This window comes from Mus caroli, chromosome X, assembly GCF_900094665.2.
Source record: "Mus caroli chromosome X, CAROLI_EIJ_v1.1, whole genome shotgun sequence".
Lineage (NCBI taxonomy): Eukaryota > Metazoa > Chordata > Mammalia > Rodentia > Muridae > Mus > Mus caroli.
This window is the reverse complement of record NC_034589.1, coordinates 29,837,067-29,859,333: the sequence shown is the minus strand read 5'-3', so window position 1 is coordinate 29,859,333 and position 22,267 is coordinate 29,837,067. Positions and strand designations below refer to the sequence as shown.

The window sequence follows — 22,267 nt, the reverse complement described above, 5'->3', positions numbered from 1 at the left end:
AATCCTTTCATGCAATACATTTTGATTAAGTTTCCTCACCCCAACCCTCTGCCTCTTTCTCTCTTGTCTGTCTCTTTCTGTCTCTTGTCTCTGTGTGTGTGTGTGTGTGTGTGTGTCTGTCTGTCTGTCTGTCCATCTCTCTGTCTCCCTGCTTCTCTTTGTGTGTGTGTGTCTGTCTCTTTCTCTGCTCCCCCTAATCATGTCTGAGGCACCCTTCAAGAACAGGTGCCACAATGGAGTTGATTGTTTGCAGCTATGCGCCAGCTGTTCCACTAATTTCCCACGGCATGGCTGTAGCACTGAAAGTATGATATATGCAAAAATCCGATTAGTTGGTGAGTCCTAGGCCCTTGACAGATTTTTAAATAAGAATTGAAAATTAGCTTTTTATTCCCAGAAAGTAATTGAAAATGAAATATCCACATGCATTTAATTTTAAGATCTAGAGTCTATGACTAGAGAAGGGGCAAGAACAACTGTTTTTGTTATTGCAGTCTTAGGAAAATTGGAATTTGAGAATTGCAGTTGTGATGACTTGAAAGGGGGCATTTAAAAAGTTAAAAATTTTAATTGGCACATAATTTTAAAGCTAAAAGTACAATTATATGTATTCAAAGGACATAATTTGACATTGCAATATATGCATGCAATGTGTAATGATCAAATTAGAGTATGATATGGCCATCTCCTCAGACATGCACCATTTCTTTGGGTGGAGAATATTTAAAACCTGACCTACTGGGTGTTTTGAAATATACAATTAATTTTTTCTTCTCTATAGTTGCCCTACTGTTCAATAGAACAGTAATGATTATCTTGGCTAGTCAACGGTACTGTATGTACACTAACCACCTTCTCTCCAGTCCCTCTTCCTCTATTCTTCTCAGCCTGTGCTAACTACCATTCTACTTTCCATTTCTATGAAAGTAGGTATTCAGCTTCGTTGTATTCCCAGCTTATTTCATTTAACATAATATTTCCTAGCTTTTCCTAGTTGTGGAAATGACAGGATTTCATTCTTTTTAGAGTGTGATAATATTCCATTGTGCTTATATACTGAATATTCTGCAACCATCCTCCATTCTATGAGCACCCAAGTTAATTCTGCAGGAAGAATGAGAGTGCTTCTTGACATACTGACTTCATTTCTTTGGACATATTCCCAGTTGGGAGACATCTGTGTCATGTTCTAGCTCTGGTTCTATTTCAAGTGTTTTGAGAAGACTGATATACATCCTACTATATATAGTAATATCCAAGCACCATTTATTGAAGAGACTTTTTCCAAAGTATTTTTTGGTGCCTTGAAAAAAAATCAGTTATTTCTGGGTCCTCTATTCTGTTGTATTGATCAATGTGTTTGCTTTTATGCTAGTAGCATGCTGCTTTGGCTACAGTAGTTTTATATAACATGTTTTGAAATCACATATTATTATGTCTCCAGCTTTGTCATGTTAGGTTTTGCTCAGAATTACTTTGGCAGGATTTTTTTGCAGCTCCATACAAGTTTTAAGGGTGTTTCCTCTTGTTTCTGTGAAGGATGCCCTTGTTATTTTGATGGATGCTGCATTGAATCTATAGATTATGTTGAACAATATAGCTATGTCAAGAATATGAATTTTTCCAGTCCAGGAGCATTCCAGGCTGTCATTGTCTGTCTGTCTGTCTCTGTCTATATGTCTCTCTGTGATGTGTGTGTTTCAGTTTCTTTCATCAGTCTTTTATAGATTTGATTGTAGAGTTCTTTAACCTCTAAGTTAATTTCTAGGTATCTTTATAGGTGTTGCAAATGAATTCATCTTCTTGATTTTTCAGTTTGTTCATTGTTGTATAGGAATATAAGCCAGATTTGTTTTTGTTGGTATGTCTTTCATCCCAGCACTCAGGAGGCAGGGGCAGGTGGATCTCTGTGACTTCAAGTAGCTCAAGGCTAGTATGGTGTACATAATGAATTCCAGATCAGCCTGGCCTGTGTAGTGTGCACGTATCTCAAAAATAAAGAAAGAAGATTAATATTTATTTTTAATTCTGTGTGTATGAGTGTTTTGCATACATGTATGTCAGTGCACCACATGCATGCCTGGTGTTAGTGGAGGCATCAGATCCCCTGTTACTGGAGTTGCAGATGGTTGTGAATTGCTATGTGGATGCTGAGAACCTAACGTCCTGGTCCTCTCTACAAGAGCAGCAAGTGTTCTGAGTTGCTGAGCCATCTCTTTAGCCCTCAGTACTAACTTTTATATATTGATTTTGCATTCTGTAACTTGTCTATCAATTCTAACATATTTTGGTAGTCTTTAGGCTTTTCTGTATATCAGATAATGTTATGTGCAAATGGGTGATTTGACTTTCTCCCTTCCACCTGGATATCTATCTCCTTTCTCTTTTTTAATTGCCTTACCTGAGATTTTCAGAGGTCATTTTAAAAATGACTGACAATGCTGGAGAATTGGCTCCAGTTAAAGGGCTGCCTGCTTTTCCAGAATGCCTACGTTTGATTCTCAGGACCTACATGATGGCTCACAACTGTTTGTAACTCCAGTTGCAGGGGATCTAACTGTATCTTCTGGGATCCATGGGTACTGCCCACACATGGTGCAACAGACATACATGTGGGCAAAATACTCATACACAGAAAGTAATAAAATGAAAAATTTTAAATATTGACAGTCAGGTCTTCTTGGGAAAATCAGGTTATCTTTTATAGTAATTCATTTTTTCTCCAAAGCATTCTTGATTTCTGAATCTTGATTTGATGATTTCTGAATATTAAATCTAAGAGCTGGGATGTAGTTCAGTGGTAAAGTACTAGTCTTGTGTGTGCAAGGGCTTTGGTTTATTTCCTGACATCACACAAAAAAATCTGTACTAAAATAATTTAGGAATTAATCTCTGTTAAGCTATTTAAAAATATAACCTACACTTTTAAATTAATCTATGAGAGGCACTATTTAAAATTATTTTTTCATCAGTATAATTTGGGGAGACATCTGTTAAGATATTTTGTCCATTTTTCTATTGTTGTTGGAATCAAATTTAGGGCTATACACATGGTAGGAAAATGTTCTATCTCTCAGCTACATCCCCAAACCTGTTTGGCTAGCTCCTGTAAAAGTAACTTTTATTCACCTGTGATAATTGTTATCTCAGAAGCTTACTGCCTCAGTCTGCTAACCTAGGCCTAGTCCTGGAAGCTTCTAACCTCCATACATTCTAATCTAGGCCTACAATGTTTTCAGCCTCATAGACTTGCTGTTAATCAGCTCTGAGCTTTCTGAGCTCTGGATGTCTGGTTCAACTCTGCTTTTCTGGCTCAAAACTGCTCTCCAAACTAACTGATTCAAGCTGGCTTCTCTTGGCCTCATACTCACTTTGGCAATCTGTTCTACTCTTTAGGCTCCTTCTAATTCTCTGGCTCACTCTGTCTTCCTCTGTGTCTAGCTTCGTTTCTCTTCAACCTGTCTCTGTAAAACTCTCCCAGGAAAACTGCCTGCCTCTTTCTCTCTGCACTGCCCCTGAACTAGCTTCCCTTTTTCCTCTCTCTTCTTGTGAGAGTTGGGTGTATCCTATTCTGTCAAATTTTTCTCTGATTTGTCACTTTGTCTGCCATTCAATTAGACACCCCTTTCAAACATGGGTACTTCCTTCTACAAACTTTACCTTCATTGTTTGGGATTAAAGGTACACACTAAGGGCATGCCAGTATTCCAACCGGAGGGATTAAATGTGTGTGCTAATGGATAAGCCACACCACAACTAGAAACAGGTTTTTCCAATAAGTAATACAATCTCAGGGTTCACAGAATGATCAAATATCCTGCAACAGGTTCATTTAAAAATTGTTATTAGTTATGTGTGGCCATGTGTGGTGATATGTATGAAGGAGTCTAGTTGCTTGTGTAGTGCAGAGGTGGGTGTAATATCACCTGGAGGTGGAGTTACAGTCCATTTTGAGCCAACTGAACTTTGGTCCTCTGCAAGAGCAGAGAGGTTCTTAATATCTGAACCATCTTGTCTCTAGCTGCATATGTATCAAAAGATGGCCTAGTCGGCCATCACTGGAAAGAGAGGCCCATTGGACTTGCAAACTTTATATGCCCCAGAATAGGGGAATCCCAGGGCCAAAAAGGGGGAGTGGGTGGGTAGGGGAGTGGGGGGGAGGGTATGGGGGACTTTTGGGATAGCATTGGAAATGTAAATAAGGAAATTACCTAATAAAAATTAAAAAAAATATCTGAACCATCTTTTCAGCCCATTTTGGCCCATATTTAGATTAGATGTCTATTGTTCCAGCATTAGTCATTGAAAAGATTACCTTGGCTAACTTCTTTATACATTCATAAACTTTATGTGAATCTATTTCTGAGTTTTCTGTCCTGTTCCATACATCTACTTGTCTTTTCGTTGATATGTACCATCTTATCTTAACAACTATGGTGTTAGATTACTTTTGAAGTCAGAGAGTGTCATTCAACCCCCCCCGCCCCAATCCTTCAATGCTAAGTTGGTTATTTTAGGTCTTTGTCTTTTGTCTAAATTTTAGAATCCTTTTTCTTTTTCTTTTGAGGCAGGGTCTCATTATATAGCCCTAACTGGCCTGGAACCCTTTGTGTAAACCAGGTTTGCCTTGAATTCACAGAGTTCTGCCTGCTTTTGCCTCCAGAATGCTTGGATTAAAGGTGTGGGCCACCATGTGCTGGCCTTAGAATTTATATTTGATCCAGAAAATAACTTGTCAAGATTTCTATTGGGGTTATGTTTAACATACAGATCTAGTTGGAAAGAATTGACATGTTGATCCTTCTTATTGATTTACTGCACATACTTAGTTCTTTGATATTTTTCATCAGAGTTTTGTAGTTTCTTTTGTATAGATCTTTTGCAGATTTTTGTTAGATTTCTGCCTAATCATTTCATGGATTTGGTGCTAATATAAATGCATCATGGGTTTTGCTGTTGTTGCTGGGGGAAGGGGGAGTTAAGAAAGGGTCTCATTTTAGTAGTTCAGGAGAATCTGGAACTATTTAGGTCAAGATGTACTCAAAGTCATAGCAATCCAAGTGTCTCTGTTTCTTGAGTGCTGGGATTGCAGGCAGAAGCCACCATACTTGAATTGGAATCATGCTTTAAATATCTAATTAAACTTTGTTGTTGGCATATAGGCATGCCATTGGCTGTTTTGGTTAACCTTGTATCCTATAACCCTACTATAATTGCTTATTAGTTTCAAGAGCTATAAGGTACTATGTTAATTCTACTCTTAGTATGTTTTCCCTCTATCTGTTGGATCTAAGACTAGCAATGGTAACACCATTTCACAGTCCCAATCTGTGTTTTGCTCCATCTGTATTAAATTTTTCTCTTTTGTCCTCTAAGGTGGTGTGAGGACACCATGACAGTCACAGTGGTTTATGATAACTCTGAGGCAACAGAGCTCTGTGCTGCTCAGCACCTCTACCTCAAGCCTATAGCAAAATTAATGATCAACGTGTTGCTCCCAGAATGTATAGAACCTGTGAGGCCCTTCTCTAACTGGGAAGTTCTTGACCAACTGAAAAGTCTGATTTGCCCTGACCAGTTCACCACAGTGCGACTCTCCAAGAGTACGAAAGACTTCATCCGATTTGAGGGTGAGGCTGAAACACGAAGTCTGGTTCAGATCCTGAAAGCCAAGTTACATGGGAAGATCATCAAGCTTAATGGTTTGAAAACTGACTTAAAAGTAGTAGCGACAGATGCCCAGGGAGAGTGGGAACACTTCCCGAAAGGGAAAGAGGCCTCAGTGATTGAGGGAGCTGAAGAACAAGACCATGATAAGAGCCCTGATTCTATCTACTTTGAAGGCTTGCCCTGTAAGTGGTTTGCACCTAAAGGTTCCAGTGGAGAGAAGCCCTGTGAGGAGATCCTCCGAGTAGTCTTTGAGAGTTTTGGGAAGATCAAGAATGTGGATATCCCCATGCTTGACCCCTACCGAGAAGTGATGACAGGTGGGAGCTTTGGGGGTTTCAACTTTGGCTTGCAAACATTCGAAGCCTTTATACAATACCAGGAGTCAACTGACTTTATAAAAGCCATGGAATCCCTTCGAGGAATGAAGCTGATGCTTAAAGGAGACGATGGCAAAGCTCTGGCATGTAATATTAAGGTAAGAAGGATCCGGACTTCAGTTTTCACTGTTCCACTGGAAAGAAGCATCTAATTTAAATGTATTTACATTCCACTAGGCTCTGATCAATCAGTGATGCAGAGATGCATGCTATCATTTATACATGTATGTTTAGGAAGAAACACAAGCTTAATGTGAATATCCAAGCTTCTGAAATCAGGTAGCCCACCCTCTGTGATTTTAAAGTGCTGGTTCGTACCATCTGGGTCTCTGCCCAAGCCTTGTGAGGTCATTAAAGGATTATTTATGCCTCCCATGGAACAATTTCCTATGCTTGTTGTACTTGACAGTTGCTGTGAGAGGGAGTCATGAAGTCTGAAATCACAAGGAGAGCACTTCTCTCCCTCATTCCCATGAATCAAAATCCTAAAGGCCCGTGTCCTTTGCTTTCAAAACCAGCCTGTCTATGTAGGCATGCTACTTCATTGATGTCTGGGATTGCTTTGGTCATCTTCCTGCTTTATTTACCCTCATCAAGATTTATTTCAAGGCCTGGACACATTTAGACTTACCAAAATGGAACTATTGTTAATTTTCTATAATATATAAGCACAATATAAAAAAATGGAAAATATACACAATTAGCTAATACCTAAACAATATACTTCTTTTTTCAAAAAAAGCAATGGCTATTTAGCAAAATATAAGGTGCCAATAAAATATCAAAACACTGGAACTGGAGACACATCTTCTGAGCATCTTGGAGAGGATCGAGGATCAAGGATCAAGGATCAAGGTTTGGTTCCCAGTACCCACATGGGGGCTCACGAACGTTTGTAATACAGTTCCAGGGTATCTGAAGTTCTCTTCTGGCCTCCGTGGTTACCAGGCATGCAGGTGGTACACAGGCATATATGCAAGTAAAATACCCATACACATAAAATAAAATAAAAAATAAAATAAAATAAAATAAAATAGTGTCACATGCTAAATGAGAACGCAGTTACTAACAGACATGAAGCTGCTTTATCCATTCTGGGTTTGGCTACTAACTTTGTCACATAAAGCCACAAATAAATTGAGCCTTCTATTAGATATGGGATTTACAACATTAAATACTATATTTTCAGTTAGGTATGGCAGTGTGTATCTTTGGTGTCAGCTCTTACGATATGGAAGCAGGAGGATCAGGAATTCAAGAACAGCTTGGACTCTCTGAGACTCAAGTCTCCAAGATCATAGGAGTTGGTACAGTGGATGTAACTGAGCTTTGGGCTTGCCTAGCATCCACAAAGCCCTAGGTTCTGTGGAGAAATTTGTGGGGATTGTTATACTTTTTAGTGTCCAAACTTATGATAATGCAGTTTGTTGCTTTTTTACTTCTTTTATATTTAAAATACATAGATATAAAACAAACATGCACATATACATAGTCTGTTTTATATATATATATCCACCCAAATTTCTCCATTACTTCATTCCTGTTCTGACAGTTTTAATGTTCTTCTATAGGCTTTATATGTGTGTATTTCGACAGTAATTATAATTAATTCCTGCATCTCAGAAATGATTTACAATGAGATATCTTTAAAAATTACCTTCTATATTTGTCACTCTCCATCAGAAAATCTGTTGCTGAAATGAGCAAGAATATAGGGAACTATCTGACAGGCCCAGAGAAATCTGTAATTGAAATTCCTTAATATCCCAAGATTTCAACTTTCTGTTTATACAAACCAAAGGACCCAATTGGCTAAAAGTTATAGTTAATAGGAGGAAAAAGACAGGGTTTTTAACTAAAATTCTATATCTCAAATATAAAAAAAAGCCCCTCTAGTCTAGCATTAAATTATATTGGGTATATACTGCCAGGATAGCTTATAATCATATATTTTAATAAATCTTCTAATTGTTTCATAGTTTAATTGATTATTAGTATGTTTAGGGGAAAAATAAGCACTTTGTGTTAAGAAACAGGTATATACAAATGGATGGGTAGTTCATTTATGCATTTAATTAACTTTAGTTTTAATTTATTTTGTTTTGAGATGGGGTGGTTGCAACTCACTCTGTTGTAGCTTAAGTCTAGCCTCAAGCTTGTGATCCTCCTGCCTCACTCTCCTAAATGCTAGGTTTTCAGGCAGGTGTCACCACACCTGGCCTGTGTTCTCATTTAAATCCTGCAAAACCCTAAGAGCGCAATACAGGCACACACTTAGTCACGATTCCCATTGTGATGGAACAGAACAGTATAGATGCAGTCTCTTAAATGTGCAATTTCAGGCCATTTCTAATGGGAAAAACTGACAGCCTTTTCAAGCTAGAAAGAACCAAAGACGAGAACAGTATTGAAGGAAAAGAATAGCTACTGTTTTGAAAAGGAGAAAGATGTATTGTAAAACACACACACAAAAGCGAGATCTGCAGGACAGAAAAACACCGTCTTTAACAAACAAACAAAAAACCCTGATAGGCAGAGGGAATCTAGGCCACTTGGAATTGAGGATGCACCACACAGACACAGAGACAGCACAATAAACTGTCCTCACACGGGAAATCAGCAAGACAGAATTCATAAAAGTCCTCATGCCTGCAACAATATATTAATGCACAAGATAGCAAAAATGAGTCTGGTTTTCCTCCTTGGGCAAGGCATGAATTTATCAAACTTCTGTTAATACATTTTCAAGTTTTCTTTGCTCAGTAGCATATGCTATACAAATATGCTGGTATTTTACTGTAAGATTTTTGGTTCTTGTCTCAAATCGCTGACTTGGTTTTTGTATACACCATGTTATTTCCATTATAATGCACTTACTATATTTCTAGTGATTCACTTTAACTAACTTACTGCATTAATAGCCTCTTAATTGAAATGAATATTTTACTACTACAGTAGGATGCATTGAACTTAGCAACTGAAGCACAGTAGAGTAACTACATCATATTGTTTAATTTCACAGCTATAGAAAAACGTTTGCCTTTAAAAATACAATCAAGATGAGAGACTACATAGTTTATGAACAGTGAAATACTAGGAAACAGTGGATGAAGAAATAAGGTCATTTTTCATCCATGACCATAATTTTGTCTTTAGAAACCTGGAAGAAAATGTTGTGGTAAATCTAGTCATTTAGTTGTTTCTTCAATCTCATGAGTTACTGAAGTAAGTGGTACTAATGAATTAAAGTTCTTTTCTGGGCCAAGGTAGGCAACAACGGCCACATAGAGGATTCCCTCATAAAAGTCCTCTTTGAAGGTATCCATGATATGTGATTTTCTGGACTTTTCCACATTCCTACGCTATGGGTTCCAAGCCTTGTGTTCACCACCATCTTATGGGCATTCTCACTTCCAACACCAGAGAAACTATAATAAGTGCCAGTGGACCACATAAACTGGAAATTTGTTCTGGAAAAAATTAGCTGTGGCGACACCCAGCTGCTCGGAGCTACAGCCGAAGCCTTGCATCACTTGGCCTAGGCAGAAGTACAGCAGCCTTTAGACACTCAGCAGGCTTCTGGCAGGTTTATTGTGAACCATCGGCTGGGAGCAAGGGCTGTGGCCTGATTCACACATCCCATGGAACTAATAAGCTCAGTCCCCTGGACCGGCTGGGGTACTCAAGCAAGAACTCTGCATTTCCCGGTTGGTTGTACAGTAGCTTGGCAGCACAGGTATCAACACATGCTGACCCGAGTAGCTATCTCTAAGGAGGCACATCGATTATCACCCTGAAGGCCTAACCCAACAATGGAAAAGACACAGCTAAATTCTTCTCTAAGCCAGTCTTTGGTGTTGGCATGAATTTGCATTTTCAGTTTCATGTGTGTGTGTGTGTGTAACTACTTGTGTTAAAAGGATCCATGGCTAATGAATTTATTGTTTTTAATGCATATTTATTTTTTTTATTTACTTTCTGCAGCACTGGGGATGCAGCCCAGGATTTTGCTAATGCCAAGCAAGCACTCTACCACTGAGCTATATCCCTAGTCCACTTGGGTATATTTCAATAACTAGTTTTCCTGTTTATTATTTTTGTATTCATGGTGCTGAGGATGAAAGTAGAGACCTCCTGTATACTGATGAGCTAACAGAGCATCTGCCTCTTTTAGCCTATGAGAATACCTCCTTACCCCACTTACTCATTCTATTTCAAGATATGAACTGTAGTTCATCTGATATCTTATTAGCTTAGTTTTCTTGTCTCTTTTCTGCCTACCCTATTCCATGCCATGCTTATTATTTTTATCTTTTCTGACGTAAACAACAACATCAACTCATCAATCTGGTTGACCTGTATGGCTTACTAGAGGTAATATATTTCTCACCTGTGCCTAGACTGCCCTGGGATGCTACCCATGGTCATATGTAAAGTAGGCTCCTGTACAAAACATTTAAGGCGTAAAAGTGGGAGGGGCATACATTGGGAAGGAGGTGGGGGGTTGTTAGAGTGGGAGGGTAATCAGAGAGGGTAAGGAGATGACTATATTCACAATACAGTGCAAACATGTATGAAATTATCAAAAATTAAATAAAAATAACCAAAACATATTGTGATACACTTAAGTTTAGTTGTATGAAAGAACTACAGTAATTTGATATTGTATTTCAAAGGTTTTGCCAGAGACCATCCTAGTACCTGCAAGTACCATTCAGCCCTTGGCCCATAAGCAACAGAGCATCATGGCTGGGATTCAAAGAGCGCATTTCCTATTCATTTGGTTTTCAATTGCTGTGCACTGTTTTCGCTTCCTCTCTCTCACCTGGGATCCATCCAGTCCATTGACAGACAAGCCTTTCTAAGAAAGCTTTGATTTGTTTTGGGACAGGTTATGTTTGATACCACCAAACATTTCAGTGAAGGAGCTATACAGAGGAGGAATCAGGAAAGGCTAAAATTACAGGAGCTGGAGGAAGAGAGGAAAAAAGAAAAGAAGAGAGAAGAGGAAGTAGCTGAAAGGTAAGCGGGCTGAATTTTAACAATGAAGAGGTTTTTCCTTTGGAGATTTGGACTAATTCATTTGGGTGAATGGCTAGATTCGGTAGATAATATGGGGTAGTCTTTGGCACAGATCAAAAACTCCATCAAAGACACTCTTACACATTGCAGATAATGAAATAGATACAATCAAGAAACCAGAAAAGCATGCCTGGAAGTGAGAACGAGTAAGAAGGATAATAGGAACGGTCAGATTAAGAAGTCTGGGGGAAAGGATTTTAACTGAGAATGAGAAATTTCTTCCTTCCTTCCTTCCTTCCTTCCTTCCTTCCTTCCTTCCTTCCTTCCTTCCTTTCTTTCTTTCTTTCTTTCTTTCTTTCTTTCTTNTTCCTTCCTTCCTTCCTTCCTTCCTTCCTTCCTTCCTTCCTTCCTTCCTTCCTTCCTTCTTTCCTTCCTTCCTTCTTTGCAGCACTGGGGTTTGAACCCAGGGTCTTGTACTTACTAGGCAAGCATCCCATCTATGGGCTATAGTCATGAGCTGAAAGTTTATAGTGATAATCCAAATTAGAAATTGTATTAGTTTGCCAATATTACCTAGACTGCCAGTTTAAAATAAAAAACTAACTTGGAAAAGTTTTCTGTCCTCTAAAATGATCGAGAATCAAAGTAATCCAGACTTGTGGATTTGTTGGGACCATCATTCTTCTTGTTGGCCAGAATTCTTACTGTGAATTTGGGGTATTCTATTTTCTTCCTTCAGTCTCACCACATTATTTACCAGTGCTGGGGCTTCAGCCTAGCTAACTAGATTATTTGCCTACCTAGGCCATTGCCGAACATTTGCCAAAAAAGGACAGACACCAGCTTTTATAGGGCTCTGATAACCCAGTTTTCACCCCCTGGCCCCTTCTCTTTTATATAAACCACAGCATTAAAAAATATTAAGAACACTGTTCCATGTCTCTCCTTTTTTTTTTTTTTTTTTTTTGCCTGGTCACATCTAGGAAATTTGGCCAGAGCTTCTGCCATTTCTTTATCAAATTCCAAGCCAAACATTCCATTTAGATAATCCTTTGTCCTCTGGCTAACTCCAGATCCAGGTAATAGCCCTTTATTTCTTACCACATTTTCATGAGGTGATAACTGAATTTATCTAGTTCCCTTAGCCACTGTATCGTTTCTAGCATTAGTTGTTATTTGTTTTCTTTTTAATAGCCATTCTGACAGAGGTGAAATGGGATTGTAGTGGAGTTTTAAGATGAATTTAAAGTGTTTTTTTTTTTTTATGTGTGTGTGTGTTGACTACATGTACTATGAGCATGCTTCATATCTCTGGAGGCCAAAAAGGATGCCAGGTCCTCTTGAGCTGGTGTTATGGGTAGTTGTGATCTGCCATGTGGGTGTTGGGAACCGAACCTGGGTCCTCTGCAAGAGCAGCCAGTACTCGTCACTGCTGAGCCATCTCTTTATCCAGTCTCTTAGTGTAGTTTTGGTTTGATGATGATGGTTATTAGACATTGTTTCATATGCTTATTTTCTATCTGTACTCCTTTTGAGAATTGTATATTAGTGTGTATGTCCACTTATTAATTGGGTAATTTGATGGGTAGTTTTTAAAGTTCTTCATATATCTTATATATTATTAACTCCCTTGGATACATAGTTGGAAAAGGGTTTCTTCTATAGGCTCCCTTTCCATTGAGAATATGTCTGTATATACACACATGAACATATAACCTTAGAGTAAAGAGGGAAAACACAAAGGCCAATAAATTACATTTTTAAAATGAGGAGGCTGGAGAGATGGCTCAGTGGTTAAGAGTATTAGCTCCTCTTCCAGATGTTCTGGACCCATGTAGTAACTCATAACTGCCAGTAACTCCAGTCCCAGGGAATATGAGCCCCTCTTCTGGCATTTGAGGGCACCAAGCACACATATGATACACAGACATGCAGACAAAACACCATACACACGGAATAAGTGAGTAAATAATGAAAACCTATCAGAACAGATTGTTTCTGGCTAGGTGGAGGGGTGTGGTCAGTTAAAGTTGAAGTCTGTCTTCATACTGTTCAAACAGGGTCTGAGCCCAGACCTGTCAAGGCTCAGTTGTTCATTGGATCTACATTCACTTTAGGGGTGTCCCTGTTTTGCTTATTGGGAGCTATTTCTGTCCACTTTGCAGTCTGTGTACTGGGTAGATTCACACTTGCTCTAGAAACTTTTTTTTAAAGATTTATTTATCATTATTATTATATGTAAGTACACTATAGCTGTCTTCAGATACACCAGAAGAGGGCATCATTATGGATGGTTGTGAGCCACCATGTGGTTGCTGGAATTTGAATTCAGGACCTTCGGAAGAGCAGTCAGTGCTCTTAACCACTGAGCCATCTCTCCAGCCCCACTGTAGAAACTTCTACTTGTATACCCCATGGGGGCTAATATCCAAGCCAAGGAATGTCTTCTATGTTGCCCAGTGGGGAAGCAAACAAAGAGCTGAGATCCTTACTGATGTATGGGTCTCAGCACTTTCAAATCATGTACAGCGTTAAATGTCCTGTAAAAGGAAGGATGCTGTAGAAAATTGAGAGAGGCCCATAGGACCTGAGCTTCACGGTTCTCGGTCCTGCTAGCTGAAACCCATGGCCCAGAGAGGTAGCCCACTAACCCAGACCTGAGTCTCCACAGTTTTCTGCAGGTGATGGAGTCTACCCCTTTTCACAAAGGGTGGGGCCTGTGACCCACCCATCACAATATTTTTTCCAGTCAGAGCCTATGTGCTGCCTGAACTTCTCAGCATGGCATATCCAGTCTCAAATGGTAGGCTTCCACTCAGGATGACACCTGATGAAGCCTTCCAGATTATGAGGATTATTATTATGAATTTTGTCTTTACTAAGTATCTGGTATGCAGGAGCAATCACTGTCACACTAAATCCTCCCCCTGGATTTAAGGCTTGTGAGAACTATGGCATCCTTCTGTGACTGTGATGAACGCCCTGTTTAACCAGGGCACACTATGTCTGAGACTCCCGGTTTCCCCCTCCCCCGGCCAGGGAACTGGGCGGACTGGTTTCGTGGCCTGTTTGTTTTTCTGATCTTTTCAGCTATCTTAGAATTAGTTTTGTGAGTTCAGACTATAGCCCTTATTTTTTTTTTCCTTCAGAATAGAATCTGCTGCTCATTTTCTTGCCTATTCTTCAGGGCATCACATAAAAGTACCAGAGCTCTCTTTCCTTCCCTTCTTTCTGTCCTTCCTCCTGTGTCTATAAGGTATCCGTTATATATTTGCATTTTACACACAAAATTGTGTCTTTTCCTTTGACTGATGTTCTTTTTTTTATTTTAGGGGGCATGTGTTTTATTTCTTTTAAATGTATGTATGTATGTATGTATGTATGTATGTATGTATGTATGTGTTTGTGTGTATGTGTGTGTGTGTGTGTAGGCCAGAGGACCTCAGTTGTCATTCCTCTGATGCTGTCGACCTGTTTTCCTGTTTTGTTTTTGTTTTTGAGAAAGGATTTTTCACTGGCCTGTAACTTGCTAAATACTCTAGACTATCTGGTCAGAGTGTGCCAGGGATCCACCTGTCTCTACCTCCCCAGCACTAGGATCAAAGTGTACACACCTTGCTTAGTCAGGTCCTTGTATGCACAAGACAGTCACATTACTGATGGAGCAATCCCCCCAGCCTCTGGTTGTTGTGTTTGTTTGTTTGTTTATTTTGTTGTTGTTCTTTGTTTTTACCATGAGTTGTCAATTCCAGGTCCTGAGGTTATCAGACATAGGTTTCTGGAAGCCTAAATGATTATTAGTTCTTCCGGGTGGCTAATAATTATTGCTTGAATGAATGATGAATCTTAATTGTTGTTCAGAAAAAGAAAAGATGAAGTAAGGAAAGCCCAAGAAAAGAGAAAGAAGGCCAGGGACAGGAGGCGAGCCCTGAAGGAAAGAGACAGACACCGTCAAAGAAAGGAAAAAGTGAAAACCAAGCCTGAGGCCCGTCAGGAGCTAGACTCTTCTGGAGAGTGGGAGGAGCGGAAGTACTTGCTGGCTCGGAGGCGGGTTGAAGCGCTTCGGTTACTCCGGGTACTCCTGAAGAAAATTGCAGTAAGGCTGTTTCCTAACTATTCTCTTTAGTTTAGTTTTGGTAGGTACTAGTCTTTCTGAGGCCTAGCCTTTGGTTTTAAGTATTGTCCCACCAACAATGAACTGCATGGCATGTATAGGCGTTTCCTTTAAATCAATTGCTCTTCCTTAACCCCAACCATGGGTTTCCAAAACCAGTCTCTAAAGCAGTGCCATCTCAACCCGGTCCTCACTTCCTGTGTTTAAACTTCAGAACACTTTAGCTACTTCATCTTTTTTTTTGCGTTCCTATAGGATATGACAGAAAAATGCTAGGGGGACACAAAGGGTGGGTGTGGTGCAAGTGTTCCCTCTGTAGCCTTCTGGTAACTTCATCCATCCATCTGTCCGTAACAGGTTTGGATGAGAAAAGAGAAGAACCTCAAGCCTTGTCAAACACACATTAGCCTTCTCTTGAACTGTCTGGTAAGGATTTTTTTTTAAGATTTATTTATTATATGTAAATATATTGTAGTTGTCTTCAGACACACCAAAAGAGGGTGTCAGATCTCCTTATGGATGGTTGTGAGCCACCATGTGGTTGCTGGGATTTGAACTCAGGACCTCCAGAAGAACAATCAGTGCTCTTAACTGCTGAACCATCTCTCTAGCCCTGGTAAGGAATTTCTTAACTCACAGATCAGTTATCTTCTTCACAGATTTTTTTTTCATTTATCCAAGGTATTTCTATCCGTTCGTGGGCTCCTAGAGATAGCCAGAATCAGATACCTTGAAAAATAGCCAGAGATATTTCTGAAGTATTCATTTAAAAGTCCATATGCAGTGGTTTAAATAGGAAGGATGACTGCTGCTGCTATTCTAGTAAGCCAATTTTGTTTGTTACTGTGGATAGTGAACTATAGGTCCTATGGATAACTAAACTTGGTAAAAGCAGGATCAGAAAAAAAAATTTCATACTTGGATTATTGATGGCAAGCCCAGCTAGACTGGTTTTGGATTTACCTTAATGATGCCCACCTGTGACATTCTTCTGTAAAATCTACCTCTTTAAATGGGTAGAGAGCACGATTCTGAAACCCATTAATGCTTACACTGATTACAAGTTACCAGGGAGGTGCTGTGCTCTGCCGTGTGGCAGACCTCGGTGGGAATACACAGCAAACCTTCCTGGGGATGGGTATGTGGGCATCATCTTTCCCTTACTCTGCAGCTGTGTAGAACAGGTTGCATCAGATTTGACCACAGGCAAATTCATGGGCACAGTGATATTTTTCTACTTGATGTTTGGCTTTTCTTTTTTGACTTAAGATGCAAATGCTATACCACTAAACTGCATCTTTGTTCCCTGTGTGTTTCATCTTAATGAGGCAGGCCAGGTGGCTCAACTCAGAGACATCCTCAACTTGCAATCCATAGAGAAAGATTGGAGTATGAAATAGAGGGACAGTTTATTTAGTAAGTCAGTTGACCTTGTTGGACTTGTTTCACCCACATGCCTTTTCTTGTACTAGGGTTTCCTGTGAAGGCTACAGAGCATTCCCTGTTTCCCTAGCACCTATTGGAAGACTTAAAACTGTAGGCTTGTCAAGTTTTGAGCAACTAAAAAGAGTAAGGTGTTTTAAATGCCATGGAATGGTCACAAATCTAATAAAAATTGCTCTTATTAGATCAAAACATTTTAATTTAGTAGTTTCCTCAGAATAGTATTGCTTCTAATCTGGACCTATCTTGTTTTATTGTTTGTTTGTTTGTTTTTTCCAGAGCAGTTTTCTTTGTGTTTTGTTTTGAAATTTTATCTACATTTATTTATTTGTTTGTTTTGTGTGTGAATGGGGATGGGACACATGCCACTGTGTGAGTATGTGGGGCGATCAGAGGACAGTTTGCTGAGGTCAGGTCTCTCCTTTCTCACATATAGGTCCCCGAGTTGGAACTCAGGTCATTAGGCTTAGAGGCAGGCACCTTTATACCCCCTGAACCATCTTGCTGGCCCCATTTGAGTTTTCATGAGAGATCATTAAATCTTTTTTTTTTTTTTCTTAAAGGGATCCACACAGTGTAATCCACAGGAAGTTGACGTTATGAAGTCCGAAGCTCATCATACCCTAGGGACTGCATTGAAATCACCCGAGGAAGAAAAATTAAACACTCGGCATCTTCTAGATTGGGAAGAAATGCCAAGCTATCAGGCTTCCACACTTGATCTTAGTCAAAAGGCCGAGAAGCGATGCTATCAGGCTTCCAAGTCTGACAATAAACAAAAACAAAAAGTGAAGAAAAGAACTAAGGCTCAGTTACAGAAATCTTCACACACTCCTGGGGTGAAACAAATGAGACACTCAGCTAGAAAAGAAGAAACTGGAAAAGTGTTAAGTGATGGGTGTGATTACAGTTTGGTCTCTGACCAGAATTCTTTACAGAGTACAATGATTGCAGATCAGTCCCTTGCAAAGGAAGACCACGCCTGTTCTAATGAATCCCATTCTTCTAGACAAGCTGTGATCAACCGTGGCAGGAAACAGAAGATCTATGAAACAGATGAATTTATTGACTATCTATTAAACTATTATCAGACTCCAGAGTATGCCCGATTCTGTCTTGAAGCAAGTCACCTAACAAGCACGTGTCAGTGGCAGAGAGATGTCTACGCTAAGGGGGATGGCTTTCAGATCTATTTAAGAAAACAGGGGTACCACTCAAACAGCCTGAGTGAAGCGGAGAGCCTGCAAGGGATAGAGCAGGATGAAGAGCAGGACTGGCCGCAAGTGTATATTAAAGATCCTGAGAGTAAGTCACAAAAGACAGGCAAGATCAATTATGCCAAAGAATTTACAAAGAAATTAAAAAACCATTGCAAGGACATAGCAAGTGAAACTGCTGAGCACCTTTCTCCAACTGATGGAGAGAGCTATCCTGTGGAAAAGATTTACAGTCACGGAGGCAAAGATTCTCAACACATAAGAAAAAGCCCAGTTTCCTCATCATTAAGGTCAGTAGATGTAGGTTTGCCATTGGCAGACTTCTTGGAGGAAATTAGTAGCGATTCTGAGTGCTTCAGTGAAACTCTTAGCATGAACCAAGAGGAGGAGGAAAGGTCTATGGCTGTCTATAATAGCTCCCCGGAAAAAAGACCTCTTGGTACTGACAAAATCAGTACTTGCAAACAGAAAACGAAGTCGAGTCAGCAGACCTTGTGTTCAGAGTGGAAACATGACAACGAGGGAAAATACTCTAAACACAAAGTTAGGGCACCAGGTAAAAGGTCCAAGTCTGAACTGAGATACTCGTGGCTTGAGGACGAATGTGATTCCACTAGAGTTGACAAGAACATAAGCAAAACTAGGGGGAAACTAGCCCCAAAACACATGCTTGATGAAGGATATTACCATGAGTCCAGTTCCAGTGATGAATTAGAAACCACCACGAGGAAGAAGAGGAGACTTACTAGCAGTATGCTTGACCAGAATGTGAAATACAGGCCCCTTCATATGCCACTAATGCCGCCAAAACGTGCTAGAGCATTCTATTTGGGATATTTCTCCAGGAAAAGGCAGAATCCATGGAAGTCAGAATATAACCAGGATGTAAGAAGGTTCAAAAGATATGAAAATTCTGAAGATTACATGCTTGATTCTGAGAATTACTATGTCAGTCACGATGACAACCAGGAGCACATTGAGTATGGAAGCTACTTAGGAGACAGCTACTCTAGCTCTTTGTATTTTAAAATGTTCTGACGGCCACTTTGACCAGGAACACCCTTATTTACAAGAAACAGTTGACGAGAAGGAAAAACTTCAAACCAAATATAGCTCTGTTGTTAGCAACCACAGTGCACGAACTAGAAGAGGGTTCAAGTGCAAAAGCTTGTTCCTCTTGCCAAAGTTCGGAGTGTGGGTCAGAGTAACTGCAGGTATGTCAGCAAGCTTTGCAAATAGAAAACCTGTAGATTCTAAAGCTTGCTGAAACACTGTAATTACACAACTTCTTGATCCAAGGACAGATTTTACATTAAGCTTTAATTTGGTGCCAGTAAAGGAGCAGATTAGCATTAAGATGGCTGACTTAGCCTTCGATGGCTCTTTTGCTGTCATAGCATCATTCATCATCTATCTTCAAAGAGGACAATAGTGGACAAATAGACATCTTTTGATGTGTTCGTAGATTGGGTCAGAAGCACCATGTATGGTAACAAACTTTGCTAAATTTTACTTCATAATAATTTTAGATAAAGAAGAAATCCAGAGGTAGATTTTATGACTAGAATTTCATGAATATTCACTGGAAGGAAATGAATATATTCATAATACTCAAAGGGTCATTTATGTACTGACAGTTCTAGAAGAATCTAAAAGGGCTGATTGCCCTTTGACGGCTAAGTAGCTGGGACTGTTTGAAGTTTTCTTGTTTGTTTTATGGACCCCACCATATGTTTGCATCAAAGCACCAGGATCGAATTTATAAAATCAGGGGGATTTGCAAAGGAAATATCAAAACATCCTGGCACATCAATAATGGCACTTGGGAAGAAAAGTTGTGACAGTATTCTATTTCAGGCTCTGTAATCCTTTCACTCAGGGTTGGGTGACATCAGTTTGTAAAAAGTCACTGACTATCCCCCACACTGACTTTTATAGAACAAGTGCCTCCTCAGTCCTTAACAAAGTCATGGCGTTAGGAAGACTTAAAGAAAAGTCCACAGTTTTCTAGCTGTGGAAAAATTGTTTGTGTGCGGAATTTGTAAACGATGTTAAATAAGTGATTTATCTTTTTTGCTGACTCGTTTTGGACTTCTTAAATGTGTTTTTAAATTGAGATATTTGTAGATTCCTGAAGACTTACCCCTTAGCACAGTGCATGCTCTGTAGAAAGTTTGGCCAACTCTTTCTGCCTTACATTGGATTCAGGACCTCAGGGCAGTTAGTTGACCTTCATTTTCCCAACAAAGCTCTACCCGACCTGGCAACTGGCTATCGGTGAACTTAGAGACCATCTGCAACAAGAATAGTTGTTTAGAATGTGCAGACTCGGCGAAGGGTAGCATTTTCATGGCAGTTTCAGTTCAGTCTCAATGTGACATTCTACAGGAAAGCATCTGCTCGCAGATACAGGTAGGATGTCAGTCCGTGGACTTACTTACTATCCTTACTATTGTGTCACACACTGAGTGCCCCTAAACTGCCTCTTGAGCAGCCTGGTGTCTGCAGTGGTTATGACTATGGTTTACCTAAAGGAAAAGCCACAGGTTCTTTCATTGATCTGCGTATTCCTCTTTGAAGAGAGATTGTTCAGTCACTTAAAAGTTCAGAAAGGAATGTAACAGATCCACATGGATTACTAAGAAAGAAACAACCTCACTTTGAAGCCAGTAGTTGGTTTCACTGTTAAAACTGGGTTTGACTTACTGAATCTGAAAGACTGCACATGTGGTGAGAGTGCCTTTTTTGTTTTGTTTTTGAGGACTAGCAATGACTATTCATGTTCAAAGTAATGTTGCCCAAAGTAGCCTTTGAAAGCACTAACAGCTCATATTTTGTCAGAGAGTTTTCTGGCAACACATTACTCTCTTCCAATTAAAAAGCTGCCTCCTTTCCCTCCCCCACATGTTATTCTATTGAAACAAAAAACATTATGGGTTTGTAATAGAAAGCAGCTGACTGTTTTGAAACAAACAAATGGAAAAAAAAAACCCACTCAGCTTCTTCCCTCATTTGATATTGTTTCTCGAGAGATTTTAGGTATTTTTGCTCGGTAAGAAAAGACAATATAATTGCAGATTTTAGCAGCATGTGCAAAGGTTTGGGTTTTCTCCCTGTGATAGACGTGGTGCTAAGTCATCTTGATTCAGCACTTTCGCGCTGTTTCTTTGCTAAACGCTTTCCTGGGGCCTCCAAGTAACAATACTGCTTTTGCTGAACCCTGGAGTTTTGTACCCGTCTGTGGTAACGCATTGTAGATCTGTGTCAACCCCTTTTTTGCTGTAGGCCTTACACGAGAACAGTGATAGCTTACTCTGTCTGTGCTTGTCACTTGGCGGCTTAGTAAAGAATGTAACGGAACAAACTGTTATGACTACTTTTGTTCTTGATACTGTTGATATTTAAGTTGTGAAGTGTGTTTCCTCGTATCTTCTTTTGGTCCCATCAAACAAGGGCCTAACGTTGTTTTATTTAAAGAGGGGTTTCCCTGCGCTTCCCTTGTATGTGCTGCTAATCCTGTAAAGGGAAAGTTTGCTAAGTGCTTTGTTCATTTGTTTGAATTTCTCAGGTAGAAGGCCATGTAACCTAGGCATTTTGAAACCACAACCAAATCAATGTGTTTTTGTTGCAAAACTGTTCAATGTGTTAATTTTAAAATAAATGCTCATTGATTCCACTTTGGGAGGATGTTTCTATCTGTAGTAGGGTATGTTACACTAATGTTGCTCTTTTTGGCTTATTTGCATTGTTAGAGAAATGATGCATAATTTAATTTTCATACATTTAAAAATAAAATTGTCAATAGTGACAATAGTGACTATTGACTGATCATTGTTCCGGGGTAGATCAATGCGCACCCTTAACATTTCCAACTCATTTAAATATTTTAACTCTACTTCACTTTTATGATAGGAACTGAACCTGTCAGAGTTAAAGGAACCAAAGCCTGTTTCTTATTCATTGTGGATAAACTGAAATCACATTTAGACTCAAAATCATTCTTATTTAAGTACATCTAAACATTATTTCTGAGAATTTCATACACATATACAACGAAATATGCTCTTATCTGTTCCCCACCTCCACTTCTCCATTTCCCCTTGTAATCCTAACACACCCCCTTCCAAGGTAATGTCGTCTTTTTCTGATGGCCCAGTAAGTCTAGTTAGTGCTACCCATATGTACATGTGTGGGAACGTGGGAAACCTACCAGTGACCACACCCTCGAAGAATAATTCCCCTCCCCAAGCAACTATCTCTGCCAATAGCTGCTCAGTATAGGGTAGAGCCTGGACGTCATCCGTATCATTTATACTGGGATTTTGGCTGGCTTGGTCTTGGCGCAGGTAACCACAGCTGCTGCAAATGCATGCTACAGCCATATCATGTCCAGAAGACAGCATTTCACAGCATTTTCCCCTGGC

The 22,267-nt window shown here is 39.6% G+C and overlaps 1 protein-coding gene across 2 annotated transcripts in view; it reads left to right on the top strand.

Annotated features, from left to right (window-relative positions):
* The window catches only part of LOC110286758 (A-kinase anchor protein 17B), a 39,249-nt gene extending 17,599 nt beyond the window's left edge, over positions 1–21,650 (top strand). The window contains exons 3-7 of one of the 2 annotated variants that reach the window (XM_021153335.1): positions 5,377–6,145; positions 10,939–11,069; positions 14,931–15,165; positions 15,541–15,609; positions 17,190–21,650. In XM_021153335.1, the coding sequence (XP_021008994.1) occupies positions 5,393–6,145; positions 10,939–11,069; positions 14,931–15,165; positions 15,541–15,609; positions 17,190–18,881 (2,880 nt within the window). In that variant the 5' untranslated portion in view covers positions 5,377–5,392 and the 3' untranslated portion in view covers positions 18,882–21,650. The remainder of the gene's footprint in view (positions 1–5,376; positions 6,146–10,938; positions 11,070–14,930; positions 15,166–15,540; positions 15,610–17,189) is intronic. The other variant, XM_029473530.1, reaches the window with a different exon arrangement.
* The last annotated feature ends 617 nt before the right edge of the window (positions 21,651–22,267 follow it).